Source organism: Cyanistes caeruleus, chromosome 1 (assembly GCF_971803275.1).
Source record: "Cyanistes caeruleus chromosome 1, bCyaCae1.hap1.1, whole genome shotgun sequence".
NCBI classification, from domain to species: Eukaryota; Metazoa; Chordata; class Aves; order Passeriformes; family Paridae; genus Cyanistes; species Cyanistes caeruleus.
The window spans coordinates 104,929,426-104,942,532 of record NC_141701.1 but is presented as its reverse complement, the minus strand read 5'-3'; the positions used below and the strand labels follow the sequence as shown (position 1 = coordinate 104,942,532).

At 39.3% G+C, this 13,107-nt stretch overlaps 1 protein-coding gene across 2 annotated transcripts in view; it reads left to right on the top strand.

Moving 5' to 3' along the window:
• TRANK1 (tetratricopeptide repeat and ankyrin repeat containing 1) overlaps positions 1-6,914 on the top strand; it is a 49,469-nt gene extending 42,555 nt beyond the window's left edge. For both annotated transcript variants that reach the window (XM_086846992.1, XM_086846988.1), the window contains exons 22-24: positions 424-3,494; positions 5,013-5,114; positions 6,054-6,914. In XM_086846992.1, the coding sequence (XP_086703118.1) occupies positions 424-3,494; positions 5,013-5,114; positions 6,054-6,166 (3,286 nt within the window). In that variant the 3' untranslated portion in view covers positions 6,167-6,914. The remainder of the gene's footprint in view (positions 1-423; positions 3,495-5,012; positions 5,115-6,053) is intronic.
• Positions 6,915-13,107: the final 6,193 nt, after the last annotated feature.

Here is a 13,107-nt window from a genome sequence, read left to right as displayed (position 1 = left end):
GCATATTATCTGTCTGTGGAGAATTCACTGAAATTCATACTTCTTTTAATAAACAGAAGAATAGTAGAAGAATAATAGATAAAACGTGTTAAAATTATTTGTACATTGATTTGACAGTGGGGAGAATGCTTCACTAATGCTGTAAACCTTGTGATCTTGTTTGTACCAAAAGTTCTAATAATCTTGATTCTGACAGCCTCATGTTGTAATTAATTTCTTTCTGTAGATCTTTTAAGATGATGTGATCCTCTTTTGCCTGACAGGCATATCACATGAAGCATTTGGCTTTTTTGAAGGAAGGGCTTCTAGTGGAAACTATTTGTTTAATGTTGGTGTTTGGTTTGTTTGTTTGTTTTTATTACAGTGCTTTTTTTGTCTAGATTTGTCATCTGTGGCAGTAAATTGATATATCTCTTATTTCAGATATGAAGATATGTTGAATGCAAAAGGACGAATGGCTTCCAAACTCTCCTGTACAGCAAATCAGTTGTATTTGGAAGCAGCTGCAAAGTACCTGAGTATGAGCAGGACTGAGGAAATGATGCAGGCCCTCTCAAAGCTTGATATAGAGGATCAGCTTGAGTTTCTGAAGTCTCGTGGATGTTTGCACCAAGCAGCAGACTTACTGAAAAGGAAGGATCGCCAGGAGGAGGCTGCCAAGTTAATGAGACAGCACGGGTTTGCTCTGGAAGCAGCCAACCTCACAGCTGTAAAAGAGTTTCGCGCATCGTGTTTGCTTGCTGAAGCCCGTGCCAGGCTGAGTCGCGGTTCAGATTTACACCTGGGGAACGTGGAGAGCATCCTAAGAGAAGCCCTTGAACTTTGTGAACAAACTGGGCAGAAGTCTGGCGTTGCTGAGGCTGTGTTTTTGCAGGGAACTCTGAAAGGAGACTTCTTGAAGCTGAGCAACGCGTACTGCAAGTTCCTGTCTCTGAATCATTCCGCTGGTGCAGTCGAAGCTCTCTTTGCATTATGCCGCTGCAGCACCCCTAGCCAGAACATCCTCTTCATGGCAGCACGTGGCTTAAAGGCTCTTCTGAGTCTTGTTAGTGGCCTGAAGAAAGCAGCCACCAATGCAGAGAAGGATATGGTGAAGTTATGCTTTGCCTATTTTGGGATTGTCCCAACAGGTGACAGTTGCCAGGTGTCTCAAAATGAAGCTGAACCCCTTCTCAAGTTTTTATTAGACAAGCCAAGTCTAAAAGAGAGGAAGACGAAAGGTGATTTCACCATAAGCACAGAGAAAGTAAAATCAGCTTTGAAGCAGCACCTGTTAAGCAGGTTGTGCTTTATCACCCGTGAGTTACTGAGCAGGAAGTACCCTGATATTTGTATGAAGTTCATTGCTGGATTGAACTGTGAAAATAAAACCTGTGAAGGTTACCACAAGCCCTTGTTGCGTCATGAAGCAAAGACAATATTTCAGTGTAAAATGCATCTGGTGGCAATAAATGGACTGTTGTTGGAAGCCACATACACTTTCCCTGAAGAGCTACTGAGTCAGTGCAAAAGCTTTGAGGACATTTTGACTTCTGACAAATATGCATCATGTAAAGCCCTCCTAGGAATATTTTTTCCTAATCATTTTCATTTGAGAATACTGTCTGAGAACCCAAGGGCATGCAAAGAAATACTGCAATTCAGTAGTGTTATTTCCAAACCTTGTCGAGAGATGTTGAGGAAGTACATCACATACAAGTTTAATAATGAAGACATTGCAGCCAGAAGAGAATCAACTGACTTGTGGCTAAGTGCCATGAAGGTCCTTATCTTATCTTCAGGATATCCTGAAGAATTTGAGAAACTTCTTTTTAAAGAAGAGGATAATTATAACAAAGAGCTAATGTTTGCTTTGGCAAAGGCAAAAAGTTACCCAAACAATAAAGGAGAAAAGACCAAAGGAATAGAGGGCAGACATGGTATGTTGCTACCTGACAAAAATGTTGAAAACACAGGAAGAACACACTTGTGCTTCATTCGGCTTCTTGAAAATTCACTTGAGCAATTCTATGTTCATAAGAACCCAGAGAACTGCAAAAGATTTTTTTTCCGTTTCATGAATGTCCTGATCAAGAAATGCACAAGGTACCTGATTCCAAGCATAGGAAATACGGTGATGTTGCTTGAATTCCAGTATATTCTGTGCTGTGCTGTCCTGATGCGTCTCTCCAAGAACATTACTCTCTGCCTTCCAAAGAGTTACATTGCCCTCCTTCATTACTGGGAGTTTCTGTTCAGACGCAAGGACCATTACAAAGAACTGAAAGACACATTTTCTATTATACAGGAGTATAGACCAAAGGACACAAATTCAGCTGTGTACTATTTCAGAACTCATCTCTGTTATCTAGCAGAAGTCTTGTGTGGTGTTCATGGAAGGTTCAATGTCCTCCTGGATGCATTCAGCGATCCCGACTGCGTAACTTCAGGGGAGGCTGAGCGGACAGTAGTGCTGTGCTTAGTGATGCTACTGAATGCTGACCAGGTGCAGAGTTCTAAAGATAAATCCCTCTTACTCCACCTCTTTCCTGAAATCAAGCTGATGCTGGAATTAATGAGAAAAGACACTCCCTCAAAAGTACCTGAAAGATTGCTGAGGGTCGTGGAACAAGTGGCTGATGCTGCACATGTGAGAGAAGTTGCTGCAGGCCTGCAAGAGCTGCTGACAGAGCGAGATGAGGAGCACTTGGTTGACTGCCACTGGAAATGGGACACTGCCTACACTCAGGGGCATCCCCCCATACGGGGCATCCAGTATGAACGCGTAAACCTGGACAGATTTATAACCTCTTTGGATGAAATAGAATATGCTGATGAGCTGAAAGAGGAATTTGAAGGGGTTCATTGCTTAGAGGACCAAAAGGATCCCCTGGAAGTCATTGCACTCAGCAAGCAACAGAAGCAAGAGAAGAAAGCATCTGCTCAACGCCAGCTGTATCGTGTGTTCCATTTCATTTCCCTGTATGTCAAATGGAAAAGGAAGGCCCGCTCCAGAGTTCATCCTGTTACAATGAAAGAAGAGGAATTTTTATCAGAGGTATTCAAAAGAGCAGATATTGACCAAACCCAGTGTGATCTCTGTGGTGTCAGATTCATCCAAAGCTCTGAGAACTATTTCAGCCGCTCAGAGAGCATGGAGGCAGACACTTCTGAACCTCTGACACCAACAGAGAGTAGTGGGGAAGAAAAGTTGCATGCTGAAGGAAATGCAATTTCTGTGGCCAGCGAGGCCTACATGGAGCACAGAAACACAGAAGAACACAAAAATAACCATGCTGCCTACAGACACTACGCTGAGTTTTTCAGAAGAAAGATAGATCCAATAATACACGATGGACTGGAAGTAGTGGAGGCCATTACAGAAAGGGATTACACCCGAGACCATTTAGCATATAAAGAAGGTTCCAACTTACGCCAAAGGAAAATCAAAGAGAATATTAAAAAAATTTCAGATGCAGTAGAGGAAATCTATGAGAAAAAAGCCTGGGCTAAAGGTAGGTCCTTTCTAGTTTTCTTTAAGAAATTTGTCATTTTTTGGCCAAACTGCTAGACCTGGTAAAGCTCCATTTGAAAATCTTAATGTGGTCCAGAGAAAGGTATTTCAGGTAGCCAAGGAAAAGAAGAGCTGAGAGAGCTGGAAATACTGAGAATATATTCTAAACTCTTCCAACTTAATAAATTACATAGTACAGGTAAAGTGAATAGCAGTGAATTTTTATAGATAGTAAAGTGACTTTTAACCACATGGTCAGATATATGGTGTTCTCTGAACTTACAGTTTTACACAGTTTTACAGCAACTTTTCAGTTTTTCTGACAGGTCATCTTCACCAATTTTTCTATTGTTTCTACTGTTTCCAGTTTATTTCTGCTAGACATAGTAATTTGGATATGCAGGGTAGGAGTACTTGTAGTCTTTGACTAAGGCTTTCTCTGATTATTCTGCCCTTGAACTTGTAATTTTGCTAGGGCTGAACAAAAGTGGATACTTAATCACAAATCTGTGGTGTGTCAGGTACTCAAAGGCAACACTGGTATTAAAAAGTTTGGTAAATTGTGGTGCTTGAGATACATATTTTGATGCTAGATTTTTTTTCCCTTATATGCTTAAAACATTAAACTATGTTGAATTTCTCAAGCAAAATTGAATTAGTGAATGAGTGGCTTAGAAGCATAATTGTTTAGTATACTTGCTTTGGGAAAGTGACAACTTAAATCCTAACATTGTTACTGGCTTCAGTGGAAGAAATCCACCAATCCTGTCAAGTTGTCATTTTGCCTTCGATGTCTGACAGTAGTGAAAAACTGTAGTATTTGATATGTTCATCAGCTCTGATCAGTGAAATGCGTTAAATTTGTAACTAAATGTTAGGTTATGCTCTTCACATGTAAGATTTATCTTTACTTGGTCCTTGAAGTTTAGTTTATTGTTTACTTGGCTTCCTGCTCAGTGAACTATAGTAGTGATAGATATAGTAGGCTTTAGGTAATAGTGATTTCGTTATGACAATTGCTTGATGACTTCTACCTTGTTCTTCTACTCAGTGAAAATATATATAGAGAAATTACTTGTGTCTGAGATTACTTTTCTCTCTCTTTATAACAGACATTTTTCAGGTTCTTAATGGTGCAGTTCAGGAAAGGCTGCATCATTGTAGGTCTGTGTTTTACTTCGATTTGTATAATTTCAGAGAGATAAGGAAAGTCAGGAACTTTATAACCCAAAAATAAAGTAGAATGTTTTCAGGGTTCGGACGTAATTCAAAAAGGGCAGCACAAGGATGTAGAACTTCTGCTCTGATAATGCTAGTAATGTTGATTGGAATGGGGAGTAATATATACATCATCTTCATCCACATTAGTGAATTGAGATTGTTGGTGACCATGACTTCTGGGTTTGCAGCATTGTCATCCCACATAGCCCTGTGTAACTTCATTTTGTGCTTGACTTTTAGCTGCTGTCCATTTCTCAGCTAAGTGTTCTCACAGAATGTTAATTGTGCTCCATTTCAGCTGAAGAGGTAATAAACACACATGCCAACAAGTTGGTTTACACCATTGATGACGCTCGTAAGTGGCTGAAGCAAATGGACTCTCACAGGATAACAGAAGAAGGTATATTTTAAAATATAGCTTTCTGTGCCCACTACTGTTCAGTAGTGGTCTCTAAGCATCACTTCAGTCTCCTACTCAGCAGCATTGTGGATATTCACTGGCCTTTGAGAGGCACTCCCACAGGAACACTCTGGAAAATATGAAATAACTAGGCCTTTCTCAGTGGCTCTTCAAAGCAGAGCAGCTGGTTGCAGGGTGGCTAGAGTGGAGCAAGCCTTCTCCCTGGCCTTCCATGGATCCCAGCCTGATAAAGGATGCTTGTTTCTTTTATTTCACTTCCATTTCTCTTGGTTTCATACAAAAATTAGCATACATTGTTGCAGTCTATTGCATCACAGATCTCTGAGGGCAAGTGTAAGACTTCATTGTGCCTCCCTGAATGTTCATGTTTAAACATATATTTAGGTGGTGGGATTGCAACAGTTGCAGAAATAGGCAGCAATAGGAAGTGATTCGACTTACAAATGGACTCTATGTAAAGCATTAAAGCAGCTCAATTTTAGAAAAATTGGTTGTGATAAAGCCTTGTGATGCCTCTTCCTGTTCCAGCAGATAGTTAGTAGGACTTGGGGTGTTCTTGTAGTTTCAAAATCAATGTTATAGTCTGTCTTGGAGGTCAGCAAGGAAATACAGTGTCTGGTGAAACTGAATCTTGAGAGAGAGATGAGATGAACTTCAGAAAAGTCAAAGGAAATAACAATAGAAACAGACTCTCTGTGTGAAAATTAATAGTGCAGCAAGTGGCTTAGCAGTTGCTGCTTCATTGCTGAGGTCTTAAGCACATTGTTGTATTAAGCAAAATACATCTTAAACATGAGTATGCACATATGAAGGTGTATTGATGACTTATCAAATAGCAATGACACAGCTTGTCATGCTGTTAAGAGAAAAAGGTGTTGGGGTTTCCCATTCTTCATTAATTTATTGTTTTTCATATAGGCTCGGTGCACGATAAAGACTTGGAAAATGAAGTGGAAGATGAAATTATGGCTTTTGAAGAACTTGCCCATAAAAAAATCTCAAGGAGAAAAGGAAGACATGGGAAACGATAATTTGAAAAATTACTCCAGATGGCTACTTTATCCTCTTAACAATCTAAGTTTAGAATTAATTTTTTTTTAAAAAAAATAGAGGGATGGGGCCAGAAATCAGAAGAGGCTGAAGAAAAAGAGCAACTTATGCTGTGTTTTATTTTGGGGTTTCTTTATGGCTTGTATTGTGTCAGAAAAATTACCTATGTTATGATAATGTAATTGTTAAAACCTATGACTGGACCAATTTCCTTTCAAACCTATGTGATATCTTAAAAGTAACAAAAGCCAAAGAAACAAGCAAGTAGAAAAAACATTAATGTTCTGACTTATCTCAGGGGTATTTTTCCACTCAGTCTTTTTTTTCTTCTTCCTTGTAAACTGGCATCATCATTCTTCTGAGCTGGAATTCTTGGAAAAATAGATTGATACTTTCTCTGATTTTAAGAGTCTTGGTATGTGTAGAACTTTTTGAGTCTTTGGGTGAGATATTTACAGTATCTCTCTTTTCTATTTTTATAGACAAGAAATCTCTAAACACATTCATATTTCTGACAGCTGTATATTCTTCTGATTACATAGGTATGAAAGTTAGGGGTTGTCTTTTACTTGATCAAGTTTTGATATAAACTTCTACCTGTACCTATTGAAAAAAATTATAATCTTAATTTTAAAGGATGTTACACATTTTAAGTGCTTTGTAAGGTTTAATCAATACATTTTTGTAATGTATAATGTTTTTATAAAACCTATAAAACTTTTAAAATCATTTGATCTTGTCCTATTTTTTGAATGCTTTCTGAAAGCCGTATGTGACTGCATGAGTGAGACTTGTAAATTTGGTCCTGAGTATCAGTTCATTCTGATGGGATCTCAGTGTGTCCTGGTTTTGGCTGGGATAGAGTTAATTTTATTCATACTAGGTGGTAGAGTGCTGTGTATTTGAATTTAGGATGAGATTAAGGTTGAAACACACTGATGTTTTGGTTGTTGCCGAGCAGTGCTTACTGGTCAAGGAGTTTTCGGTTTCCCATGCTCTGCTAGAGAGCAGGTGCACAAGAAGCAGAGAGGGAGCATGGCCAGGAGAGCTGTCCCCAGCTAGCCAAAGGGACATTCCATAGCATAAAGCATCTTGGCACATAAACTGGGAGGAGGTGGACAGGAGGGGGGCTGAGCATCGGTCAGGGGAGTGAGCAGTTGTGTTGTGCATCACTGCTTTTCTTGGGTTTTATTCCACTCTTTTTTTTATCTCCCTTTTCATTAAGATTATTATTGTCATTATTACTGCATTTGACTTAATTTCAGTTATTAAACTGTTCTTAACCCACAGGTTAAGTGAGCAGCTGTGTGGTAATCAGTTGCTGGCTGGAGTTAAACCACAACATGTAGTCTCTGTTAGTAACCATCTTAATTAAAACATTTGTGTGTTAAACATAATTAAAGTATTATTTAGTTGTTGAAATATTTTGCCTTTAAAAGGGTTCCTTCCACGTAACAAATTGCTTCAGTTGTTCAATCTTTTGTCAAAAACTTGATCACTTATTATTATGCTCAATGTTGTGGAAATGGGACATTTTACATGGGTAAAAATGAAATGCTGCTGTAGAATGGAGCTATGTGGGTAATAAGAAGTAATAATTTTTTATTGTATGGTAAAAGTCTCTTTCCAGATGTTTCTTCTTAAAGAAGTCTTATTCCTTAAGCAAGCATTTAGTAGATAGTTTGGAAACATGCACTGATGAAATGTAATGCAAGTCACTTGCAGTGTATAGAAGTCAAGAATTAAGAAAGCTGGATCATTAATGTAAATTATTTGACTTTGTTTTCTGTAATGATGGGTATTCTGCAGAAACTTTCCTAATAAGTTTCCCAGCTTCATTATTTACATTTGTGGCGGTAAACACTACCTAAACTTTTAAAGGACAATTGCAATTTTAAAATCCTTGCTGGCCACATTTTAAAGAGTGAATTACTGTACTTTTTCTTTCTCTTTATGAAAAAAAAAAACCAACTTAAACATTATCTCAAAATACCAAGTGAAGGGAAAACAAAGAAAAATAAATAATAACAGAAGTTACCAAGAACTTAATGTCAGGTACCTTTCCTTGGAGCAGGGACCTGTGATTCTTGATGTGGCTCCATGCAACCCACTGTTTTTTCTCTGACTTTGAATCAGTACTACCAGATGGAACTTATTTCAATAACATATGAAACACTGACTGCTAGACAAAAATAATGGCAATTCAAATTTTGGAACTTACAGTTTCAGAGATGGGTCTGCATTAGGTCAAGATTTCAGTAGTGTTCAAGCAGGGGTGGGAGATCTAGTTGGATCTCCAGACCAGTATCACTGCTTTAAGGGTTTTTTCCCCTGTGCTGGTCTGCATAAGTAAACATGAATCTTCCTTTTCCATGGCAGTCTCTTCAGATAATAGCAATCTCAGTGCACTAATCCTATTTACATATTACATTAGCAAAACTAGTTTGTCCAGATATACCCTTGGGTAGTGGGATTTTTTTTTTGTTGTTGTTCTGCTTTTTTCCTTTTTTTAAAATAAATCTTTCTCACTTCTGGTGGAAGCCCCAGTGTTCTGGCACCAGCTAACGCCTATGACTCAAAGGGCTTAAGACCCACGGCAGGTGCCTTGGTATGTGTGAGATGCATATTGCACTGAAACCTTGGAACTAAGCAGTGGATGCAGGCTGTCGAGCTAATCCACCCACTTCTGCCTGTCTAAGCCATGTTGAAAAGAATTTTGAAAAGGCTTCAAAAGCTCAGAAACTGGTGACTTAAAATCTCACTCCCTGGTGATACAAAAATTACACCTAAATGAAAAAGAACAAACTATTTGCTGCAGTTGGAAGATGGGGTGTGTGGTCCTAAACATGACAAGTCTCCAAATTTTAGACTCCCCAAGAAAAAAAAAATCTCTTACTTCCTTGAACCTCATATTAATACAAAGAACTGTGTGGTAAATGATGCATACTTTTCACCTCTTTCCTTTATTTCTCTTGAAAACATTTTTTCATTATACTGCCCACAGTTTTATGCCAAAACACTTTCTTAAAAGTCAGCTGTTACAAACTCTGATTCAGCAAATAATTTAAACACTTGCCATTTTTTAAGCATTTGCTGTCATTCCTAAAGGGAATCCTTTTACCTCTGCACTTACTGAAAACATAGGAAGAAAGAAATTGTCTTATTGCTGTAAATAAATCAAAAGGTTTTCCTGCCAGAAACCCCTGTGACAGTATTTGCTGAAAACCAATTGGGAAGCACCCTTCCTTACATGAAAGGGACCACAGCTGTTGCTACTCAGCTTCAACCTTTTTTGTTGGAGTACTTAGAAAGTTAAATACAGAAAAGGAGAGCTAAAAAAAATATAGCCAGCAATAACAAAGTGGCAACTAAAATAATGATAAACAGGGACATGCTACTGTATCTGTATTCACTGAAGTGGTTATTGTTGATCAACACAGGAAGAGTGTAGACATGTTAGAATGAGTCCAGAGGAGTGACATGAAAATGATGGGAGGGCTGGAACATCTCCCATGTGAAAACAAGCATGAGAGAGTTGGGGTTGTTCAGCATGGAGAAGGCTCCAGAGATCCCTTAGAGTATCTTCTACTACTTAAAAGTGTCATACAAGAGAGCTGGAGAGGGACTTTTTACAAGGACGTGATAGGACAAAGGGGAAATGCTTCTAACTGAGAGAATAAGTCTAGACTAGAGATTAGGAAGAAATTCTTTGCTGTGAAGGTGATAAGGCACTGGAACAGGTTGCCCAGAGAAGCTGTAGATGCCCCATCCCTGGCAGTATTCAGGGCCAGGTTGGATGGGGCTGTGAGCAACCTGGTCTAGTGTAAGGTATCCCTGTCTATGGCAGGAGGGTCAGAACTACATGATCTTTGAGGTCCCTTCCAATCCAAACTATTCTCTAATTCAGTTTTCATTAAAACCTTCACACCTACACTTACACAGCAAGACCCAGAGACACCTTGGTATTAGATTTGTGGCACGTCTGTCTGTTAGCTTGTAATTCATTAATTATTAGCAAGGTACCACACAACACCCCCAACTCTTTATCTTGGTGTGGTAGATGGCAGAAATTTTGAATATCTTCCCTAATGTTCTCTCTAAGAGCTGATGTGATGGGGAGTGGAAGGGTTTTCATACTTTATTTTGTAATTTTCATAACTACACTCATACACCAAAATTTCTGACTGTACACATAGTCAACATCAATGTGAAATATTTTAAGAGTCAGATACCTAACACCAGAGCAGTTGAATTGTCAGTTGAATTAATAACCATTACAAATAAGTATTCTGAGAATTAGAACATTTATTTCATGGACTTCTGTAACTGTTTTCAGCCTGTCATCTGAGCATGATATATGTATGTGTGCAGGTAGTGTGCATTCGTACTCTTTGCTGTGTTCATCCTGCCTTGTTGCAAGAGGATGGGTTGCAGTGTCTTGGAAACCTATTGTAGGCATTCTGTGCTGCTTGATTATGGAAATAGTTCCAATTTCTTTGGAAAGAGATTGGTAGGAGGTTCTTACCTCCCTACAGCCCGTCTTCTGCACAGGCCACACACAAAGTTTCATGGTTTAAAGGTGTAATTGCTAGTGATCTAAATTATGTTCATATCTAGACACTTAGAAGTTACTTTCAGTGGTCTTCTGATCAACTGTATGTATGTAAGCCAGTGCTGAAACTTTGGCAAGCAATTGACAGAATTAGGTTGCCTCTTCAACATTCTGCAGACAAATAAATAATAGTGATACCAGAAAGTAGTTTTCATTAGGTCTTGTAGAAGTAAATCTGTGCAATTCTCATCCATGAAGAGGTGAGTAGATATTTACTGAAGCTACATTACACGAGCTTAATGCTATTTATCTTTCTCTGTACTATTCACTGTAGAATTAGGTGGGCTTGTACTACATTAATAGTAGTTATGGACAGGGTCTGCAAAACTAGAAGAGCCGTTGAACACAGAGTAGCTTGACAGGATGCTGAAGCAGAATAATTCAGGTGCCTAATTTCTATGGAGAAAGTTGAGTACCTCACTATGGTTTACAGAGCAAAAGAGCACTGCGCTGAAAGGTGCTGGTGATCTAAAATGGTGTTTCAGGTGTCAGAAGACATGCAGAAAGGAAACTGCTGAATACAGGTGAGTTACAGACCCTTGGTATCACTGGAGTTTTGACTGGGGAAGTCTGGGTGAAGGAGTGTCTGAAGTGTGGAGCATGGAAACCTTCAGGCATCTCCCTGTCAAAAGAATAGATCAGAGTTCTTCACTTTCACCAGGAGGCAGACAGAGAAAGTTTGCTTGGAGGAATACGTGATGATGAATACTTATGCAACAGCTAAGTGGCTGGAATACTTCTCTAGACTGCTGAGACGGCCAGGTTTCAAACTCAGCCCTCCCAGGAGGATGCTCTGAGCCATCAGATGCCAATTTGCCTAGAAAACATTCACTAGAGCTGCTGCTGAAGGTGCCTAATTCAGGATTTTGGAGCCAGAGAGAGGGTGGAAGTGGGGCCTATTCAGGAAGAGAATACATACATTCAAGTTGCAGGTGTCAACACAGTAATCCTACATCTGAAAAAGATCCACCAGATCTTGGAAGGGCTGCTGGTGGTGCTTGGTTTTCAGGGCATGGTTAAGTACCCTTTCTTTGATAAATGACTGCTGAATTCATTGTGAAATGAAGTAGGAGAGGTGGGGTTACCAGCAGCCCCCGAGGCAGGCTCATCACTGTTAAGAGACAGGTGGATGTGGAGTTAAGCCTGGGTCCCCTGTTCCCTAGGAAAACACTGATTCAGGAGCTAGTCAACAGTAACTGTTTTAGGAAGATGCAATAGATATGCAAGAACCTTAGGGAGTTCTTTACTGAACCAAAGTAGATTATGAGAAAGAACCGTCTATTTTCTGGATCCTGGTTAGACTTGGGGGGTAGATGTCATGCTGAGCTACCATGTTTGTCAAAATACGGCAGTTCTGGGCATATAATAGAGGTACAAGATTTCATGGAGACTGGTAATGACTCACAAGTGCCATATTTTTTACTTTTTTTTGGAGCAGAACCCCACTTTCATTATCTTCTTTCTGACATTTTATGGCTAGCAAATGAACATTTATGACCCAATGTTGTCCCAAGTGTGGTGCAAACCAGTATCTTGGTTTTGATAATCCCATCCATTTTCTTCTGAAGCCCTTTCCTTCTCCCCTGCTGCTGTGTAGGGTCAAGTTCAAAGTGACATTACCTTCAAGGTAAGGAATGCTGCCTCATTCCCATACTGATGGCCATCCCCATACTGATGAGGCTACTCCTGCCCTTGTGTCCCTTAAGTGCAGATACTAACATTGCTCACGTCCCCATCAGTTTTGGAATTGGGAGACCTTAGGGTAACTGGTGCTTGCAACCTTGTATGATAATCTTTCACTGGACTAAGTCAGCAGTGCTACTGAATGTATTTGAACCATGATTATTGGGCAGATATAAAGCTGTTAAATACTAAGTTTTAACAAATAACGCAGAACCATGTTTTCTACAGTTTCTAGATAAAACTTGGTCAAATTTCACTAAAAGATGCACTTTGAGCAGTTAACAAGGAACTCTTGGCTAGAGACCTTCATAAAGAACAGAAAGATCAAGCTGAAATAAACAAGTGCCAAAAACCAGTTTCCAAGTTGCTCTGCTTGTCTTTGTAAATAACATGCCTGGATAACTCTCACTTTTTCTTGACCCAATCACTTTGAATGTCTCTGCTGTTCAAGCCAATGTTACTCAGACAAGATTAAACACCAGCTAATAGAAAGGAATTTCCTGATGCTACATTCACAGTTTGTCACCATTCTTTACTTTCACTGGAGGAGTCTGACGTTTAAAAAAGGAATAAACTTGTAGTACAATGAACTGTACCTGTGAGCTGGGGTATTTATAGCTCTGTGCA